The sequence below is a fragment of the Carcharodon carcharias genome, chromosome 4, assembly GCF_017639515.1.
Source record: "Carcharodon carcharias isolate sCarCar2 chromosome 4, sCarCar2.pri, whole genome shotgun sequence".
NCBI classification, from domain to species: domain Eukaryota; kingdom Metazoa; phylum Chordata; class Chondrichthyes; order Lamniformes; family Lamnidae; genus Carcharodon; species Carcharodon carcharias.
In genome coordinates this window covers 59,771,592-59,794,416 of record NC_054470.1, presented here as the reverse complement: position 1 = coordinate 59,794,416, position 22,825 = coordinate 59,771,592, and the positions used below count along the sequence as shown (strand labels likewise).

Here is a 22,825-nt window from a genome sequence, read left to right as displayed (position 1 = left end):
ATGCTTTTATTACCTTGAGTGGTGTGTTATTCCAAATGTTTATCACTGTTTCAATAAATCAGTTTTCTCCAATATGTTTTCTAAATTTACTTTCCTCAAATTTTCTTATGTATTATCTAACCCTATTTTCCTGGAATGCCTTGATGCAATGTTTTGGATTTACCTCATCTATTCACACTTTTCAATGCTTTATAGTGTTGCAATACCCATAGAGACCGCTAACAGTTTAAAGAGAAATCCAAACTTCCAGTTATTATCTGAAAGGATGACATGTCAAGATTTCATGTTTTAAAAGAACTTTTACTGTATCAATGACTAAAGACAAAACATTATTGATTACAAATTATTTTATTTTTGTAGGCAACATATACTTAAACAATCCAACAGAATTTGTCCCTTTCTACTTTTACTGACAACCAAAAGCCCCAATTTTGTTCTGTTACTCGATCTCCTAAGGAGCCAATCTGGAGCCACTTCTGGAGCCAATCCAAAGTGTTTTGCAGTTCCCAAGGGTTTTACTTCTCTTTTCCTTTCCTGAAACAAGCTTCAACCTTGAGAGTTTTTCCTGGGCATATTTTCTCTCTAGCTTCAGCTAGGCAAACACTCCAGACTTATCTGAATTCCTCACAATTTAAGTTTTCAAACTGGTCATGAGACCCTACCCTCTTCTGTGTGGTGAATTTTAGAGTCACCATTTCTCTCCTTAAGGTGCAGGTCTGGTCAACGTCTGTCTTCCTCCTGGGCCCTTGCCAGTCGGCTCCTGATCGCTCAAGACCAAAAACTGCAACTACTTTCTGCCTGATATTTCTGGGTTTTTGGGGAAGCCTGCAGTCTGATCTCAAAATGGCTTGTTCTACCCTCCTCTCCATGGCAACAGGAGCCACAATAGCCCTGTGCCCAAGTAGAAATGGTAATCCTCTATTTCTGGTTACCACTGCTTTACATCTCAGAAACAAAGGGATAGGTTCCAGCCCAACTATTTCTGAATTGACGCCGAGCACACCTTATTAGGCTCTCGGACACTTAAGGTTTTCTTGTTGTGGACTTAGAAATAGCTATCATTATCCCCAGGTGTTCACATTCAGCACCTTCCTTTCAGTAATACAATGTGACTTTCCTTATGATCTAATAACTAAACCACCTGCCCCCTGGGTCCCCTTACCTGCCTTGCCTGCAGTCGCACCCTCCTATCCCTGACCACTGATCAAATCAGAAGACTCCACTCTAAGGCGTGTGACCACCTCCTGGAATAAAGTGTCCAGATAAGTTCCCCCTCCCTGATATGCCACAGTGTCTGCAGTTTAGCCTCTGGTTTAATAACTCAGAACTGAAATTCTTGCATCTGCAAACACTTACTGTAGGTGTGTTTGCCCTGGAACACACCACTATCCAGAAGCTCCCACGTCCTGCAATCGCAGCACATCACCTGTCCTGCCATCTCCAATATGTTTTAATTGATTGTTAATTAATTATAATTAATAAAGCTTACACTTCCCAATAGGTTTTGGCACTGCCAGTACACTTTACAGTACTGATAAAACAATACAGTACTTATAAAATTGATAAAATTAATACCAGTCACTGGTTTACCTTTTCCTTCTGCAACACCAAAGTTGAAATCAAATACTGGAGGCTGAAAAAGAGTAGAAAAAAAACAGCACTTCGTCCCTACTCTTCACCAAACTCTCACTCAGCAAACTTCACTACTTGGTGTATACCTTAACTAAAGCACCTCTTCTCCTCCCCCTGCCTTCATCTAGTCCCGAGTGCACAGTAATTATTGGAAAATCAGGACGACTGGAGCATTCCTCTGTCAAGTAACCTTTTAATTTTCCTTAATTTAAGCTAAATAAGTATGCTGGCATAAGTCCCGTAGACTATGCACGGATAGTTATGAATTCTATTTGTCGTACTCAATTTTCTGTATGATGTAAGGCAATTAACAATAAAACAATGGTCATAAATTTCATGTTTTTCAGGTATTGGCTTATTCAGTGGCATGTGTGAGTGTTTCTGCTTTCAGTGCTGGTATCATACACGCTAATGAGGCTGAAGAGATCATGAACAAGTTGCGGACTCTGACAGAACAGAGCCAACAGGTAAGTGATCAGTCAACTATGTTGAAATGCCCAAAGTTACGAAATGCAACTTTATAGAACAGCATTGAAACTTTCAGTCAATACCCCGTTCTCTCAGTCTCTTGCTGGTGCAGTCGGAGATCTGGGGGACACACCCTCCCCGCCTCAGCCCCCATACACCCCAACCAAAAATGGAATTTCAGGGCCATTGTCTTTAGAAGAGGAAGAGAGAAAAGCAGAGAAAGACAGCATAAACCGAAACTGTCCTGGATGAACAACAGAGTGAGTGAAATTTATTTATCTTGTAATATTTTTATCCTCCCACCACCCACCCTTGTGATTAGCTAGCTCGTAAGTAAAGACTGCAGACAGGAGACCTCTTTCAGGAATTTTTCTTTGGCAGCACTGTTGTGATTGGCAGCTCAGGAAAGTGAAGGACCGGGCTTGTGCCTTGCTCCTTATATGGAGCTGCATCTTGACTTTTAAATGGGTTCACTGAGCACAATCCATTGTCAAGTGGATTTATAAGTGCACTTCATCATATCCTTAGGAGAAAATGCTCTACCATAGCACAGTAAACTCAACCATTTTCTAAAGCATCTATCCTTTTAGAAAAGCAAAATACTGTAGATGCTGGAAATCGGAAATAAAAACCAAGTGTTGGAAATACTCAGACCAGGCAGTGTCTGTGGAGAGAGACCGTCATTATTGACCGAAATGTTAAATCTGTTTCTCTCCACAGATGCTGCCTGACCTGCTGAGTAGCTTTAGCATCTGTTTTTATTTCTGCCCTTCTAGCTTGTCTGAATGGCATTGCCAATTTGTGCTGAATTGTGGGTAATTTAATGTTTTGTAACCAAATCCCAAAGTAACTGGGGTTGGGACCATGCAAAATTGGGTTACCAGTGGGAGCCTTAGAGCTAGCAGCAGAGACTTTCAGTGCATCAATGTGAACTGGATTTGAACTGTAGATGTTAGAACTACTCAGCAGGTCAGGCAGGATCTGTGGAGAGAAACAGATTTAACATTTTGGGCCAATAATGACTGTCTCTCTCCACAGACATTGCCTGGTCTGAGTATTTCTAACACTTGCTGTTTTTATTTCCGATTTCCAGCATCTGCAGTATTTTGAAAGAACAATCACTGAGCCAAGTTTGCTTATGTATGATATTCTCTGATCAGAAATACTGATGCCAAAAGACATTTGCAACAGAATGGACTTGTTTCACATTTAGGCCTGCCATAGCTAATATTTTAAGTTCAGTGGCTTTATTTGTACACACAACAGATGTTAATTTCTTACTTTTTATGGAAGTCAACTCATACTGCCCATCATCTCCATTTATACGATGTGTAAACTAGGAGATAGAACAATAACCCACCATTGTGGCTCAAACCAAATATTTGTGTCTTTCCCTAAGTACTACTTCATTTGCTACAAAAGTACACCGAGCAAAGACTTAGTGAGGTGAGGCTTCATACAAAGTCTTCAACTGTTTCATTTCACAGCAGGTAAACCTGCAGCACAGCAGTTATAATTCACTTAGTTTAATTACTGCTTACATTTGTGTCATGATACAAAATGAAGAGCACGGCAGGCTGCCCCACACCAGTAGATCATGGTGCCTTCCAGCTATCCCTCCACCTTTCTGGGCTGTTTAAAACTTATATCCCTAAAACCAGATTGCTAACTTGTAAGGATTTGTTCACCATTCTTTCTTCCTCACAAGAAGTAGGGACTTTGTTTCTGAGTTCTTCCCTTTTCCAGGAACTGGCCAGAGAGCTGCTAATCAAACTTGGCGCAGTACCTGCTCTTTTAAATTAGCTTCCAAAGCCCAATAGGAAGAGGTATTTCATCACCCTAAGATGTGAATGTTTGTCATTAGCTCCTGGCATGACATAATGTCTCCCCTGTTGTTCCTGATTGTTCTGGTCCAGAGTAGCTTTGTCTAACTTTAATACATTTTCTGTAAATGCTTGTACCCTGTGGCTTTCCTTTTAAAACCTGGGTAAATTTGCTTGTTTTAAAACCCAACACTTAAACAGTTCTTTTAGTTCTAAATGCTTTTAGTGGGAAAAATGGTCAAAGAAATCTTAAAACATGACAGGACCAATTGCATATTTCAACTCGAATCATAGCTACTTTCCATATAAATCAATCTGCTAATATGAGGTAACATAAAGCTGATGCGTTTTATAGTTAATATGCCAAAGGGCTTTTATATATATTTAATTTAGTTTGGCTCAGTGGTAATACTCTTGCTTCTGACTCAGAAGCATGATTCCAAGACTTGAGCACACAATCTTGGTTCACACTTCAGTGCCTTTGTACCTCCTTGTCAGAGGTTCCATCTTTTGGATGAAGCATTAAACAGAGAATTATTTAGTTAGAACCAGATTTTCTTAAGACACTATTAGGAAAAAGAGCAGATGTCCTGCACAAACCAAGAGTGCCAAAAATAAACCGATTTGTCTCACCCACTGAGTCTTGCTACACTGCCACAATATTAATAAAGTAATTTGTAATTCTGAAACCGTTTGAGACTTCCTGAGAATCTAATTGGATACTGCTTAAAAATGAAAGGTCTTTCTTTTCTTTTGGTGCAGACTTACACAAGTTCTGACTGCCCTTTGGTAGGGGGACTGTCACTGGTCTAGTATTCCACAGACCCAGGATAATGCTCTGGGACCTGGGTTTGAATCCTACCACAGCAGGTGATGAAATTTGAATTCAATAAAAAATCTGCAATTAAAAAGCATCTTGACCATAACACCATTGTCGATTGTTGTAAAAACCCATCTGGTTCACTAATGTTCTTTAGGCTGCCCTTACTTGGTCTGGCCTACACATGACTCCAAACCCACAGCAATGTGGTTGACTCTTAAATGCCCTCTGAATGAGGGCATGTAGGAATGGGCAATAAATGGTTGCCTAGCCATGATCGAATAATAAAAAAATAACAGACCTGGTCATTGTGTTATCCTTGGTTGTTCATTTGTATCAAAGCTGACCAGAGGCCTGTTCTCTCTGGACAACAACACTGGCTTTTTTGCCTATACTCCAGCTCAGCTGTGTCAGTTATATCACCTCTACTCCTGTCCTTGCTGTAACCAACCAACTCAACAGAGAATGGACCTCCCTGCCCTGTACAGGTTAGCTGCACAACAGGCCATCATTAGGGCTCTCAATAACTCCACCACTTGTCAGACATTTTTCTCAGCCTGGTAACATAATTGCAGAAATGTTTTAAAATGAAAATTAAGTTTTGGGTTATCTTCACTTGTCTTGTAGTCTTATGACTCATATGATCTCCCACTGATGTTATAAAACTAAATAAGGTAATTTTAGCTTTCTTCCCTGAGCCCACAAAGAAGAAGAAATCATGGCAGTGAATATATTTAACTGTGATTTGTTAATACCAGGAGATGTCAATGTTTAAACTTGAAAGTGTGCAAGCCAGGCAGTGTAAACAATAGAACATGTGGGTTGATTAAGTAGTAATAATTACTATTATGCACTTGGCTGGATGACTAGTGAATAGTGATGTAGCTTTGATTCCTAATGCTTTTCATGACAGTAGGAAGAAAAGTAAAAAGCTTTCTAAAGCAATGTGGAACTAGCTATGCCAAACTGATATAAATCCAAGCCTTAGCAATATTAGAATACAAGTTTGAGATTCTGCCCTTTTTAAATACAGACTTGCACAAGATTTCAAGTTCATGATTTTCCATAATTTTTAATAACATGTTCACTTGATGAGCAGCAGAAGCCCAGCGGTTCCATCAACTATTGTGACTAAGTACTTCTTCCCTCCCCCACTCACACACAGCTGTGTCGCTTTTTTGTGGGAATCAAAAATATATAGAAAAGTCCTGGGTCAATAAGGGGAAAAAGCACTCTGGAGAATTCCTCTCCGACACCAGCTCACACGATCAAAACCAGTCTGAGATCACATGGATCAAAACATAGGATTAACTCCTTGTGTAAACGAGAATCTGGCAGAAATATGAAAGCTTGTATTTAGGTAGCAGCATCAACACACACAAACTTAAGTCATTGACTAGGGTCCTGTAGGGTAGACTTGTAGCTTCCATATTAGGAAACCTTGACATGTTTGGTCCGCAGTGTGAATGCAGACCCTGTGTGGGGAAACCGGCACCAATTGGCCATGACATAGTTTGCATTAACATTGCTGTGTGGAAATTCGGAGCATCTGTGTTGATGCATGTTGATTATATGTGCCATCAGTTAACAAAATGAAACGTCTAGCCAGAGAGTGGATCACTACCAGCCATGTGGAAGTGTAGAAATCTAACACCGAATAAAAAATAATGATTCTGAGAGCTTGTTCTACAGACTCGTGAGTTCTGCTTCTATGTTAACTGGATCAAGCCATCAAATATGCACACCCATACGCACGCACATGGGCATATCTTGTGCACTGTGCTTCTTTGAATATTAAAGTTCTAAATTTGATTTTGTTTTATTCTCAGACTCCAGGTTTTGCTATGGCTCTCGGGAACATGGCTCATGGCTTGGCGGTCTGTGGACATGGCAAGGCTGAAGACCTTAATAACCGACTACTTCCTGCTTGGCTGAAGATTCTTCTATCTGAAGTAGGATGTTGTTTATAAAAATGATCTGCAGTTCAATGAATTGATGCTAGTTTTATCTCTGTTAAATATTCATTGGTCTCCTATGCATTACAGACAAAAGAAAATGAAAAGGGTAAACATTGAAAAGGATAGTAACAAACCTCAGGAGAAAGAACTTGTAAATTAACACGTGAAGTTCTGCAATTTGGTTGGAAAAAGGATGAGAGGCAGTGTAAAGCAAATGGTTCAATTTTAAAAGGGTGCAGGAATAGTGAGATGTGGGGAGTACGTACACAGATCTTTGATGGTGACAGGTCAAGCTGAGAAGGCTATTTACAAAAGCATGCAGGATCCTTGGCTTTATATACAAAGGCATATAGTGTACAAAAGCAAGGAAGTTATGCCAAACCTTTGTAAAACGCCCCAGTTGGAGTATTGTTTCTAGTTATGTGTTTAGCACTTCAAGAACGGTGTCAAAGGCTTTAAGAGGGTGTAGAAGAGATTTGCTAGAATGATACCAGGGATGCGGGACTTCAGTTACATGCAGAACTAGAGGAGCTAGGGTCGTTCTACCCAGAACAGAAAGGTTAATGGGAGATTGTAATCAAAGTCAAGAAGGTTTTTTATAGAGTAAATAGAAACTATTTCCAGTGGCCAAAGGGTCTATAACCTGAGGGCACAGATTTAATTGTTAAAAGAATTAGAGGTAAGATGGGGGAAGAGTTCACACAGCAAGTTGCTACGATCTGGAACACAATGCCCGAAAGGGTGGTGGAAGCAGATTGAATAATATATTGAAAGGACAGATTGGATAACTACTTGAAGGAAAAATCTTGCAGGGCTTTAAGAAAAGGACTGGGGAATGGTATTAATTGGACAGCTCTTTCAAAGTGCTGGCACAGGAACACTGGGCTGAATGGTGCCATTCTGCTGTATTATTCTGTGATGTTACAGTAGCTTTACATGCGATGAGACAGAGCCATACTTTAGGCACACTGGTTATGTATAAATAAATGTATGCTTTCTGTTGTATAAAGAAATAAACCTGTTTGTTAGTAACTCTTGGTATAATTAAGACCAGATCGGTTCTTTGCATGTTGGTATCCAAATCTAATAGACCCACTTCTGATTATGGTGTGGCAATAATGATTGGTTGATTGCTGAAGCAGTGGGAGCGGTTGGGAGTTTGTAAGAAAAATGGGACTGTAGTTGTGGGAGTGCTGGGAAGGAGTGAGGGATTTGGGAGAAGCAGAAGTGATCTTTAGGGTATTTGAGGATTTTGAAGAGGGTCATCGTTTGCAAGATGGGGCTAGTTGGAGATACTCAAGCCTTGTAGTGGGAGTATTGGAAAACGGATGGAGTGTTTGAGGTGCTGAGTTAGTATATTTGCAGGTATATCAGAATGGATTCTGAGAGCCTTCAGCCTTCTCCTCCTCAGTCAAAAAATTTAGAAAGCCAGGAACTGGCTGTTAATTGATTAAAACGCTCAATGTGCCTTTGGTGCATTTGCTGACTGCATGCCAACTGCTCCCACTGTGCTGAATTTCAATAAAGTGAGTTAATCTGCATAAATGTTCCTGATGCTTAAGTGTGGGAGTGGTGTCACAGGAATTGTACATAAAAGCGTGGCAAAGTATATGTTGGCACACTATATGTAGCCTTTTTAACATTGCCAAGGATCTCCCATGGCATTGCTCATGATAAGTTGGAGGATATGCTGTTTTATCTCTTTATAATGTGCAATATATTGTCAGAGCTACTGATTGATGACAGTTGAATAAGGGATTTTTATTAGTGTATTCTACTGACTTACTGTTGGTGTAATTTTATCTCTTATCTTCCAATGTTCTAGAAATAACTGTAGTTAAAACTAGTGTATATCTGATATAAAATTATTTCCTGACCTCTCATTAGACAATGTCAGCCTTCAAATATGACCCAGATGTTTTATTTCCTTTTGGATAATTCAGATATATGGGCTCCAATAGAGAGTGTTTGAAAGAGCATCTTCCCTGATGTTGATTTGTGTAGTGATATCAAGATAACTTGTACAGCTTATAGCCTCCTAATGCCCTAAAGCATGAGTATAATATTTACAGATAATCTCCCCATTATGTCCTGAAGTCAGTTATTTTTACAGATTGATAACTTTGCACTGTATACCTATATAACTATCAAAACAGTTAGCTTATCCTCCTTTCCTTACATCTTTTAAAGGGTTGTCCCACAATGCATCGATTAGCTGCGGTAAATGGTCTTGTTGGTTTGGTGGGATCTGAAAGTTCCCTGATACAGGTATGCATTACTGTTCTGAAATTATTTACCAGTGCAAAAAATGTTTGAACGAAACAATTCAAAATTCTAAATAAGAAAATTAAATCCATTTGACTAGTTTATTGTAGAGAAAATACCGTGTAATTATTTGGTTAACAGTAACACGAAGTGGCTACACATTTCAAGTAAATTTCTTGTCCTGTTTAAGGAATAGCTGGGATGAACTTAAGGTGAGTGGGGGAGCCCATAACCTATATATTGAGCTTGATCAGACTATTAGAGGGCTGGTGGGTGGAGAAGTTTGGTGTTGAAATAACGTGACAAATAGGGGAAGAAGGGAGAAAGTTCCTACAAAGGTCAGTCTCCAGATTAATGTGATAAATAAGGGGAGAGGGTGGCTTAGTGGTAATGTCACTGGACTAGTAATCCAGAGATGCAGGCTAATGCTCTGGGTTCATGGGTTCAAACCCCACCATGGCAGCTGGTAGAATTTGAATTCAGTTAATAAATCTGGAATATAAAGCTAGTCCACTATGAAACTATCATTGCTTGTCATTTAAAAAAAAAACCCATCTAGTTCACTGATGTCCTTTAGGGAAGGAAATTTGCCATCTTTATCTGGTCTGGCCTACATGTGACTCCAGATCCATAGCAACGTGGTTGACTCTTAACTGTCCCCTGAAATGACCTAGCAAGGTCAGTTCAAGGGAATCTGGGAATGGGCAACAAATACTGGCCCAGCCAGTGACGCCCATATCCCATGAAAGAATAAAGAAAACAAAGGGCATTCATAACCTAGTCAAGAATTCTCAATGTTACACAGAATCACAGAATCAGAATCACTGGGCAGAAAGGCCCTTCGGCCCATCGAATCTACACCGACACATGAGAAACACCTGACCTACCTAATCCCATTTACCAGCACTTGGTCCATAGCCTTGAATGTTATGACGTGCCAAGTGCTTATCCAGGTACTTTTTAAAGGATATGAGACAACCTGCCTCCACCACCCTCCCAGGCAGTGCATTCCAGACCGTCACCACCTCTGGGTAAAAAAGTTTTTCTTGCATCCCCCCTAAACATCCTGCCTCTCACCTTGAACTTATGCCCCCTTGTGACTGACCTTTCAACTAAGGGGAACAGCTACTCCCTATCCACCCTATCATTGCCCCCTCATAATCTTGTACACCTCGATCAGGTCGCCCCTCAGTCTTTTCTGCTCCAACAAAAACAACCCAAGTCTATCCACCCTCTCTTCATAACTTAAATGTTTCATCCCAGGCAACATCCTGATGAATCTCCTCTGCAACCCCTCCAGTCCAATTGCATCCTTCCTATAATGTGGCGACCAGAACTGCACACAGTACTCCAGCTGTGGCCTCACGAAGGTTCTATACAACTCCAACATGACCTCCCTACTTTTGTAATCTATCCCTCGATTGATAAAGGCAAGTGTCCCATATGCCTTTTTCACCACCCCACTAACATGCCCCTCTGCCTTCAGAGATCTATGGACATATACGCCAAGGTCCCTTTGTGCCTCAGAACTTCCTAGTGTCGTGCCGTTCATTGAATACTTCCTTGTCAAATTACTCCTTCCAAAGTGTATCACCTCACATTTTTCAGGGCTAAATTCCATCTGCCACTTATCTGCCCATGTGACCATCCCATCCATATCTTCCTGTAGCCCAAGACTCTCAACCTCACTGTTAACCACCCGGCCAATCTTTGTGTCATCCGCAAACATCTGCAATACACCTGAATATGATTGGGATAATATTCATATTTTTGGACCCATAAGAATTTTGGAACCTGAGAAGTCAGTAATTGGTTGGATATTGTTCTGCATAAAACGAAAACTAACAATTTCAATACACAACTGTCTGCCCTACAAAACTGCTCAACGGATAATACAATTGGATGAAGGTTGTTTTGGCTCAGCAGAGCCTTTCTAAGTTCCTCACTTGGTTCATTGGAACACTCTGTCAAATCCCTGGCACTTCTAGGATAGTTTGCTGTGACAAGATTTGCCCAGTTTTCCTAAAAGTATACTGTAATTAGAAACTAAAGTCCTCACTAGAATTTCACCAGTTGCCTAGCTCACATTCACAGGGACGCAAGTTAAAAATTAGAAAGTTAGGGCTCAAAAGGAAACGTGGGTGGAACTTTTCCACTTACAGTCCTCATATGGTTACCCCAGAAGAATATTAAAGGGAGTATAACTAGCCTTAATAAACAATTGGATGAGTTTACAGAGCGAGAAGGGATTGGTCTTAAAAAAAAAATCACGTTCGGTAAGGCAGCAAGGAGCTAAGGAACTCTGCAGGTCATGTGCAAGGACCAAATAGGAAATGTTGATTGGGATGTTTTCACTTATATTCGGACATTTTTCTGTTTGCAAGGTAGATGCGTTATTTGCAGAAATTCGAAGTTCTTTCGCCTCCCAAATTACCTGTTTAGGTGCAGTTTCTCAAAGCAATAATGAAAGCCAGGATTCGTCACCTGTTTTAAAAAAAAATAGGGAAAAGATGTCAAAGAACCAGCTCAGCTCAGCTCAAACATACTCAGGATGCATTGCTTAGACCAAATGGGACTTGTGCTGTTCATGTTAAGACAAGTTCCACAAGTGGAAGGGCAAAGCTGAGAAATGGTAGGGCAACAACTTAGGTTGCACCTGTCCTTTTCACTACTGGTTTCTGAGCAACATTGAGCCACTTGCACTACTCATAAGCACCAGGTCAGTTTTAAGAAGAGACAGGTCTCCTCAGCCACTTGGGAAATCTTAGTCTCCTAACCAATTCATCATGGCCCAGATCTTCTGGGGAGCAGCAATCATCATCATATTGCCACTGCATCCAAAAATTTTCCTGACCCAGCATTGCTCCATATTTCCGCTGGGGTCTTCTGAAACAAGCTACACCAGGAATGCAGAGCACAGTATCCCTTGGAGAACTCCATCAGATTATACTAGCATCAGGGGAAGACTACAGCCCTGCTCTACGGTACTGATTACCATATGGCAAGTTTATATGTCCAGTCTGAATATTAATGAATAAATGGGTAAGTGGGTAGTCGGATGATGACTGTAGCCAGATCAGGTTGGGAGGGTAATCAGGTCGAGAGGGTAGTCGGTTGATGGGAGAGTGATTAGAGGCCAGTTTTGTAGTTATCCAGGAGTTAGACTAGGTTTTAATCTGTCTAACGTTTCCTGGGTAACTATCTTGGTAAGTACATCAAACCTGTCCCAAGTCATTGACTCTATTCAGAGTCAGAGACCTTCATGGAAGCCCTGGGTAGCAGGGGAATTGAAACTTCCTGGGCAATTCCCACAGATGTCCAAGCATTTAGATTTCCACAGAGTCCTGACGCACAGCTCAGTCGTACTTACAGCCTCTGATGATCTGGAGATCAGAAGATTTGGTCCATATGTTTATTACCGCTGTTAAGATCACTAAGTAGCTGATGGCCCTCCATCTAAGGCTAATTGGAACCAAGCAAAATTGGATAATTTGAAGTGCCTTGATCACAAAGGTTAGAAAATTATGTTTAATCTGTTGAGCATTTGGAGTGTATTAGAAGGTAGGTTTGAAGAAGGCACATTAGATCTTTAATGCTGTTACTCATGGCCATAATCTTTAGCTGGTGTTTCGAGTAGCACTGGAGTATGTTTGCCACCTTCAAATTTGTCATCTTAATTTCAACTCAATTTTTAAGTTTAGTTAATGGAGAAGGAGTTTGATCAGTTTTGATAAAGCACTTGAGAAGTGTAAGGTATAAAGATAGGAATGTGCAATGGACATAGGCTCACATTTGAAGAATGGCTAGCATTTATAGATAAATTTCTTTCCTTCCCTAATACTGCAGATTTAATGTATTATCAGTAGACTAATGAAAACTGGATCAATGTAGCAATGTTAATAGTTATAGTTTGATATATATGGATTTAGGAAGAGTGTGAGTATATGTGTTGCTTTCAGACAAAAATATTGTAGGAGAAAAGCAGGCAGATCAGATTTATTTGTTGCAAATTATTGCAAAGCTACACCTTCAGTACAATTAAAAATAGGTTTTTAGTTGGAAATGTGAAGCAATCTCTTAAAGGCCCATATTTTCCCCAGTAACCATTTTCACTAACCTGATATGTTTGAATAGGGTTAGTTGTAATGGCTTTTTCACTTCTGACAAAGTGATGCCTCATTAGCATTTATTTTCAGATTTAATCAAAATAAACGAAGTACCTTTGTGAATATGGAAGTATCTGTGAAATTTCTTTGAAGAAAGTTAACAGATATAGTTTGTGAAACACAAGCACAATAGAATGCACATCACTGAGGTTTGTCAAACTTTTGCAAATCTCAGTTGACCTATGAATCTAACATTGTCCAATCATCTGTTGTTGACTCTTTGATGTGCAGCTGAAGTCAGAAACAATCCAGTCATCCCAGTTTCAATCCAAGATGAATGAAGTTATCAGAGCAATGACTCAGGTGAGTTTCAGATGCCTGCTAATTTATAATTTTAATAATGAACAGTCTGAAGAGTAGATTAAACTGCCATTGAATCATAGTTAGTGTTTGTCTTTTAATTCCCATTCTCCACACCCCTACTGTGCCAGGCAGATTTGTTAGAATTGTGTTCGCAGACAGACAGCACTGCCACATCAATAACTTTAAGAAGCACAATTTAAACCAACTTCACAGATATCCTCCAGCTATCTGACAGTTGGCTCCATCCTGAGTTGGTACATTCATATTTGCCTGCCCGTACACTTCATAGAGGGGTAAGAGATGGTGTCAGCATAATAACTTTTTGAACTAAAATTAATTCCCCTACTGCTTCTCAAATATAACAGGCTAGATCTTGGAGTAGTTTCTTTCTACTTCAATAACTTGCAATCTTTTAATTAAATTTTCACCAAACTCTAAGTTAACATGCGCTTTCTTGTTATATTTTGTTCATGGATTAATGAGGGATTCCAAAAGCAGCCACTTTTATTGCTGTCCATATCACCACCACAACTCAAAAATTACATTTGTATTTGCATAGATTTTAGAACTCATTCTTACTGAAGGCTGTTCTATTCATATTGCAAAGCATTGCTGCTTTAACTTCATTATTCAGATTTTTTGATAGTTTATATTTTCTTGGTGTGCATCAAAATGAAAATCAAACATTTTTCTAGTCAACGTCAACAACAAGGTTCAAGGTTAGATGTGTGGTAGGCCAGATGGTGGTAAAGCTTTCTTTTAACTCTGTCCTACCGATGTCCCATTACTGCAACATTGTGATTTTATTCTAATGCAGTCATCCTTCTAGGCGCATGCAGCAGGATGACCAGTGAAATATGTATGCACATTGAAAATGGTATTGAGTGGCACACTTATTGTATGTAGATTTCTTAATGCTAAGAGACAATATAAATCTACCCATCAGTCTAGGCTGCAAGTGAAACTAGTACCCAGTGAAGAGAAAGATCGCTTAAACCATTTGGCTGTTTAGTTGCTGGCATTGTGTGCAGGTTTTTATTTAGCTCCTTGGCCAGGATGTTATGGCCATCCCCGCAGCGAATGCAGCGAGCCATTTAAATCTTCATTCAGTTTGGCGGGACCGTAATATCCCGCCAGGTGGGAGTGGCCGTAAAATCCTGGCCCTTGTGTTTAATGCTAAATTTGTACAGTACTACAGCAAACACAGTGCAACCATTATGATTCCATCATTGCCTGCATTCTTGGTTATCCAAGAGAATTTTCATAAATGGGAGGTCAACGTGATTTGAGGCTGCAAATATTATTTTGTTTTTTTTCCACTGGGCTCTGTTGTTCTGCATCTGCCAGGGGCATCAACTGGTAATCAAACAGTTGATATTCAATCTCAAAATTCTTCCACTGGGATCTGCACCTGAAGTGCTGTAACCTGCAAGGCTACAGACCAGGTGCTGGAAGGTAGGATTAGAATGGGCGGCTAGATTTTTAAAAAAATGTTTTCTTTTTCAGCCAGCACAGACACGGTGGGCTGAATTGGGTCTTTCCGTGCCGTAACTTTTGTATGATTTCTATTTTTTTTCTGTTTGCAACTTCAGCCACTGAGGGACGGGCAAAAATACTTCACCAGCAGCTTCCACAGTACTGATTTCAGTGGTACTGTCAGTTTTAAAAAAAGTACAAAGCCTGTACTTTTAAACAGGGTCTTGTGCTAGTGAGTGAATTGGTACCAGCTGACGACATGTTCAACGTGGAACCTGCTTACCAGCACAGGAGCTCATTTATGTAGAAGTCTCTTTATATCAATTTCAAATTTGAAACCTGTGCAATAATGATCTCTGTAGAGATTGCCAATCTGTGGTGGGTCTGGTGGCTGGAGTCACGACCGAGCATATGGTGGAGCCTGTGAGATCATTTGGTCGTCTTGACAAGTGGAGCAATGCAATGGCTTATTACTGAAGAAGATTTAGGGACGAGACAGTGCATTCAAAATTCAGAGCAGAATCATGAAAGTAGTTTGGCGAGATTCTTAGTTATTTATCAATTTCCATTACCAGTTTAGCATGGACTCCACTCTATTGTGACTAATGAACGCTCTTCAAATGAAAGGGGCTGAATGGATTTCAAAAAAACAAACTAACACTCAAAAGCACAAATGTATTTTCTAAGCAGATGAAAAATTTGTGCTAAATTGTATTTGGGTTAATATTTGTATCCACTTCTTCTCATGCTATTTTAGTTTCTTTCGGCATAATTTCCAAACTTCCTACCAGCCTTTTTTGCGAGATCTGTATGAATATTTCTATATATGTCAATTCATTTTTAGTCCAGAGCTCATTTTTAGTTCATACGTTCAAGTGACTTGTGCTTTATTGGCTCTGTACTTAAGCCTGGTAATCAACTTTAGCCTACTTACGTAAAATTATGGTTGAGCAACAAATCTATTGTTGACTAATTAGCATGCTGATGACTAGTTCAGGTGATGGTACAATGGAGGAAGTGATATTTACTTCATGGTTAATGTAACATGTCAAATTATAAAAAGAAGAAAACACTACTAGACTTGTTAAAATTTTGCCAATAAAAATATGGCCAATTTAATTTTCCTGATGCCAACAAATCACAGAAATTTGTTGAAGTAAGCAGCCAAGTTTGTTGCATATATTACCTGTTACACAGATGAGATCAGAAAGTGTAACAGGTAAGTCAATATTCTGATGTGTCAATAACTCTTAAGACAGTACAAAATTAAGTACAAGTAGTTGGAAAAAAAAAATCAATTTATTTATCAACCATCCGTGCATTTGACGTTTCTTAAAGGAAAAAAAGTAATATTTTTATCTCTCAATGTTTGTGGTGTCCATTATGTTCAGTTGCTTGTTGGAGAAATCTGCTCTAAATTTCAGTCGATAAACGTGTTGGCATAGAATGCCTCACTGTTCTCCACATGCTAAGTTTTAGTCTGGACAAATTTATGGCTTAATAGCTTCTAACCTCTTCTCACATGGAGCAGTGAAAAATTGCTTTCATATAATGACCAGAAAATTGCTTTTATGTACCCAGGATTGAGATTGGCATAATCCTGGATGCGTGAGTTTTGAAATTGGCCTCTGGAAATTTATGTTCTTTGAACAGTTGGTCAGTACGAACAGCCCACTTTTCATTTTGTCAAAATATGAACAAATAGATATCAGAGCGGGCTCCGTGTTGAACAAAGTACCTTGATGTCAAATGAAAACTTATCTTGCGTCAAATTATTTGGATTTGTGCCCATTTCATTTAAACTGTATGTGTAACACTGATGGAACGTGACAACTTTGGAACCTGGTATTGCTGTAATGTAACATCGAGCAGCAATGAAACCAAATCTCTCACTTGCTTCTCCCTCATTCATTTCGGACATCTTGCAGATACGTAACTTGTGGTTCCTGAATGCTGTGCCCCTCATATTAGCATCAATTATACTTGGTTAAGTAAATTGTTACTTTCAACCTTACTGATTGATATCATGTAATTTGTTCTAGAAATGTAAGAAATCATTGGTTTTGTAAGTTAATTAAAAATATTCAAAAGAGGAAGAGCGTTGTATAGAAATAAAACAGAAAATGCTGGAAAGACTTAGCAGGTCAGGCAGGATCTGTGAAGAGAAACAAGTTAACATTTCAGGTTTATGACCTTCCATCAGAATGTTGTGGAGAAAACATGTGGAATATAAATTATTCAACCACCGATCCAATGCTAAGTATAATGATAAACTCATAAGGCCAATACTTGCTGGAAGATTTTGAAGGTATTGTGATTTAGATCTGTGATGCCTCCTGATCAGCATTCAGAGTCACCTTGAATGCTGATCTGTTGTCATTTTCTGCTTTCTGCTGAACTGCTCATCAGTGGACTTCATTGGTGGGCGACAGCAGCCAATTGAACCTGACCTGTGTGTGGAGACCCAGAAAGAACACTCTCTAGATGGTGGATGGAATTATCCTCCTTTTAAATGAATGATCCATTGTTGTTTATGGTTAAAACAGCTCAAAGCTGATATTTCTTCCACATGGTCACTTTAGCAGCTAGCCTGCCAACCAATAATTATGACAAATTGTTTCCAGCTTTTAAATTGTCAGCTTCTTGTGAGGTACAGAGATGGGAAGCTAAAAAAGGTTTAAAAAAAATAAAGCTGCCATATTAAAAATATATTTTCATGTAAAGCTATGGAAGAATATTTATGTGAAATCTGCAAAAAAATTGTTTTAGGCAATACACTTGCTCAGTTACATGACTTACAGTATTTTTTAAAATTTACCCACCTATTGTGTGTTTCCTTATCACAGATAATTAGCTTTTCTGGAGTCATTGGACTCCAGTCCAATGCTGCCTATGCTTTAGGACATCTTCACTTGACCAACATGTCGTCCAGTCAGAGTAGAACATCAGGTTAGTACTATTAATGCACATTGTGAAAAGGTAAAAACTTTATTAATTATATAAACCCAGCAATGCTGCAAATATTTTATTTGCCCATTTCAAAAGTGAAGATTTCAACAACAAGAACTTGCATTTATATAGCTCCTAGAAGGTAGTAAAACATGCCCTGGCATTGTGCAGAAGTGAATATCAAACAAATTTAACACTGAGCCATGCGAGGAGAGATGAGAACATATGTCAAAAGCTTGGTCAAAGAGTTAGGTTTAAAAGAGCATCTTAAAGGAAGAGACACAGGTAGAGATAATTACAGAGCCTAGGGTTTCAGCGGATGAAGGTGCAGCTGCCCGTGATGTGGAAAAAACCAGAATTGGAGGAGTACAGAGATTTTGGAGGATTGTAGGAATGTCAAAGGTAGGAAAGCATGAAGCTGTGAAAGTATTTGAAAACATTGATGAGAATTTTAAAATTCAACATCATCTGATAGAAAAATTCTACAAATTTATAAATCTGCCATGGGTATGTGTCTTCAATAAATGAAGTAACTCATGTCTTGAGTGCATAGCATACTTTAAAAGTATTGAATATCCTTTAAAGTTGAAACACAAAGCTTCAGTGGGTTACACGGAGAGCAAACTTTGAGAATGTTACTGAAGAAAGATGTGAATTAATTTTTTGTTGATTGCCATTTATGACAGCTCCATGACAGCTTCTCCAAAATCCCAGAGCTGACCGGCCATGAATAGAGGCCCAGAGGCACGCACATTAGGCATCTGTCATAATCCACAGTTGAGGGTGTGGAAATCATATGATAAGCAAAATATGAGTATCACTATCGACATTTTATTTCTGTTTATGAGCCTTATGTTTGAGATTCTTCATTGAGATTCAGCTTTTTGTGTTTCTTCTTGGTGACAGATCTTAAAGGGTGTTTTACAACATTATAATGCTGAACCACAGTAAGGTCAAGTCGTTGGAAAGAGAAGGTTTTATCAAAGGCCACAGCTGTCTACTTTCGCAGAGCCAAGTCACAGAAAAAATTAGATAAATGTTGGTTTAGAAATAATAGTTAGAATAGAGGAACTGCACCTAGGTACTCTTGAAATAATCCTGTGGAATTTTTTATGCTCACCTGAGAAGATAAATGGAGCCTTGGTTATAACATCTCACCTCCGACAGAGTGCAGCACTCCCTCCATCATTGAGGCATCTGTCTGGATTAGGTGATCAAGTCTCTGGAGTGGGGTTTGAACCCATGACCTTCTGAATCAGAGGTGAGAGAGCTACCACTGAAACGAGGCTTGGTGCATATTTTATTAGTGGCTTTGCTGATGAGAGCCACTGTGGTCAGTTACTCAGTCTTTTTTATGGACCGAACTAATTAGAATTGAAGTAAGTTGCCCAAATTAGCAGGTACTTGAAAGAGGATTGTCGTTAAATCTTGTTTTAGCTCATTCTGATATTTGTAACATATTGCTACAGCTTGCCTTCGAGTGAGTGTGCACCATGATTCCGCAAATAGTAAGCTCCTACCCTTGTCTGCACCTTTAGAGGAGATATTGAGCTAAAAATTGGCCCAACAAGGATAGAGTGAAAATGGAGGGTGAATTATCTCATTTAGCCTCGTGCACCCCTTGGTGATTTGAAACTGAGTGTAACTGGCAGAGTACTGATATTAATAAAAGTGAAGATTGTGCTTATTTTCATGAGCTCCCTTGAGAATTGAACATATGGTCATGCTATGACAGTACATTTAACATGCTGCACCAAAGAGTGATGAGACGTAAAGTTCTCCCTTGCAGTTCCCTACAAATTGAATTGCTGATCTCAATTGTATTGCCAAAGAGGGGGTGAGAAGGAGTAGTAGAGGGAAAAAAATGTTAACCCTTACTGCTGTGACTGATCTAACAGTGTCCTGTAGAAATCTAGTTCATGCCCCTGCATTACTACTCAATTGGGAAATACTTTGTGGGTGGAGTGTGGTTGGGGAAGATGGGCATGCAGGAAGAAAGAAGAGAATTTGATAAGGTGAGATAAATTTGAAGACAACATTTTACAGAAAATCTTAGCAATTTCTGATCCTTGCCTTTCTTCACTTAAATATTCATTTTATAGGATTAGAAACTTTAGTAATTGAAAGGTATGCATTTAAGGAGAAATGCATATGGAAGGATTACTTTCTTTAAGTCTCAAATTTGAGTAACTTTTAGAAACAATCACACAACCTCCATACAGTCTAGGCATTGCCTATTTTGGACACCACCTGGATTGGCAAGCAGGACTGGAAGGAATTCTGAACTGCATTACCTCATTTGGAGCTGCCACTCATAACTGATGTCAAATCCACAAGACCTTGATGGAGACCTGATGTGATGATCTTGTGGAAGCAACAATGATAATTTGAATGTTAAGTCTCTTCTACAAGGTGCAAGATTCTCCAAATAGGTTTTTTTTTAAAAATCTTTTTTGATCAATGGCTTTCTATTGAAAACTGTCACTTCTCGCCTTCTGCCACATCCCGCCAATCCCCCCACAACACTCCACTTAGCATCTCCTTTGACGGTGACCTGCAGTACAGCATACACGCTGTGCATCTGTAGATGCCACATTTTTCAAGTGATTAAGCTACCAGGATGCTGAGACTACTTACCCCGTTGCCAGGCGACTGAGTCATACATTTTGCTAGAGTTTGGAAAGCAGACCATTGAAACTGAATATGACAGCAGGGTTTTACTTGTCAGCTAACATCAACTTTGAAATGTGTTTCCAATGTATTTTCTTTTAGCCATCTATCTGTCATCTAATTACAACTGAGTTTTTTAAAAAAAATCAGATTGTCAGTTTTGTGTGAAGTGCTGTGTTGTGTCCAGCAGTTTTCATGCAGATCTAAGTGGTTTTGTTAATTGCTTGGTTGGCTGGTTAACAAAGCACTACAGATTGTTTGAGTGTTGTTTCACACTTTTTGAAACCAGTGAGTGATATGCTGACCAATAACACAGGGAAACATTGTTTGTGGAGTTAACATATCTGGCTCTTTACCTAATGAGATCAATCGTTTTTGCAGTGCCTCCAGATTTTGGCTATTTGCCAGAAAAGAGTGTCATCAGGTCTGCTACTGACTATATCATTGAAGCGGGAAAAAAAGGTATGATATCAAAAGTATTTAATTGTATCAAAATTGTTTCCCTTTCAAAAAGAAATTGCTATTTAACTTCCTCATTGTTCAAGTCTGATTAATTTGATGCCCTTGGAACGGTTCTGAGTTTGGGCTGAAGTTGTTCCTTTAGGTTATAATGATTGTGACACCCTGTTTTGCTGGAGTTATTATTAAATTGTCCCCACTGCTTGACAAAATGCTGTATAGTTGTGATGTTTTGTTGCAAACAAAAGTATTAACCACCAACCTCTGGAAGGTCACTTTGTTTAAACCTAGATCCGGGTTTGTGCTTTGAAATGCTCAATATCAATAGCTTACATAATTTTCCTACTGACATCGAACTTTATTTCATAAGGGGTGTGAGCCTGCCTGAAGGTGGCATTACTTTACAGCTGAAGAACACTGTGAGGGTGCAATTCTGAATTAAAGGCTGGCTGTAAGATTGGGCTCACTTCATTTCATATTGAAATTCTTGACCCAACACAGGATCTTGATGTGCCCTAGATCCGGTTCAACTCTCAGATCTAGTAAACCTAATACAAAGAAAAAGATAACACTTAACAACTTTTTTAACACCACCAAAATGAATTCTGTCTTATCTAATTAGGCTCTAATTGACCTTTGACTGCCTTCTGAAATGGTATTGATATTTTAACAAAGCTTATGATAGGACATGCAACAGTGCAACTGAAACCTAATGTAATTGGCTTCAGTTAAAAGCACGCTAGGCAAGGACGTGTGGCATTCTCTCAAGAATGTTCAACAGCTCAGACCTCATTTTCTACTCAGTAACTCTTCCTTTTATCCTTCTGAATCCAGTGGTGCTGACAGTCTTAGTCATTTTAATCTGAATAAACCTTTGGCAATATCAAAATAATGCTAAAAAGTTGTACATGTTGAAAATTTGAAACAAAAGCAGAAAATGCTGGAGCTGCTCAGTTATCAGGCGCATCTGTGGCGTGAGCAAATTAGTTATTGTTTTGGGTGTGAATATTTTGTCAGGATTAACAATGAGACTTCATCATGGATAAGTTATGAGTACCTGAGAATCTGCAGACACATTCTCAAACTCTTGTTCCTTGAGTTAAAATCAATTAAGTCATTCATTGTTTTTGACTAAATCAAGTAAACTGAATGTTGAACTATGTTGTGAAAATACTGCAGTAATGGTTAACTAAAGCTGCTAAAACTGTCCAGTGCTCTGCTTAGGCTGCACCTCGAGTGCAGTGGTCCAACGTTGGTTGGTCGCTCACATGCAAGTTGTGGCCGCAGTTCAGAGAAGAGTCATGAGGCTGACCCCTTGAATCAGGGAACTGAGCTATGAGCGCAGATCAGCCTCTAAAGAAGGCAACTAAAGACATAGAGATTAGCATTAAAGTTCGATATTAAATGGTATAAAATTGGTAAATTTGAAGCATTAGTAAATCAACACAAGGAGGCAAAGGGTCCAAACTGATGAAGGGTAAATCCAGAACTAATGTCTGGAAGAATTTATTTTCATAAAGCATAATCACCAAGTCACATAAGATTGGGGATTCAAACCCCACCTTGGGACTTGAAACAAAATTGAAGCTTCAGCATTGAAGGTGTGCTGCATTTTTGGAGGTGCTGGACTTGTGGTGTTTAGCTGAGGCCGTGTTTGCCTGTTCTAGTGGTTCTGGAGGGTCAGCTGGAAATTAAAGACCCCTGGTACTATTTGAAGACGAGCAGGTATTTTCCTGGCCAACATTTTTCCTTTTGGCAACACTTCTGAGACTAGGTTAATTGGCCATTTAACTCGTTCTGAGTTGGGGAATATTGCTGTGTGTAAAATGGCTGCCA

The 22,825-nt window shown here is 39.3% G+C and overlaps 1 protein-coding gene across 7 annotated transcripts in view; it reads left to right on the top strand.

Annotated features, from left to right (window-relative positions):
- focad (focadhesin) overlaps positions 1–22,825 on the top strand; it is a 246,608-nt gene that overhangs the window by 175,177 nt on the left and 48,606 nt on the right. For all 7 annotated transcript variants that reach the window (XM_041186298.1, XM_041186297.1, XM_041186293.1 and 4 more), the window contains 6 exons: positions 1,980–2,099; positions 6,573–6,695; positions 8,892–8,969; positions 13,364–13,435; positions 17,758–17,860; positions 20,912–20,992. In XM_041186298.1, coding sequence (XP_041042232.1) covers positions 1,980–2,099; positions 6,573–6,695; positions 8,892–8,969; positions 13,364–13,435; positions 17,758–17,860; positions 20,912–20,992 — 577 coding nt within the window. The remainder of the gene's footprint in view (positions 1–1,979; positions 2,100–6,572; positions 6,696–8,891; positions 8,970–13,363; positions 13,436–17,757; positions 17,861–20,911; positions 20,993–22,825) is intronic.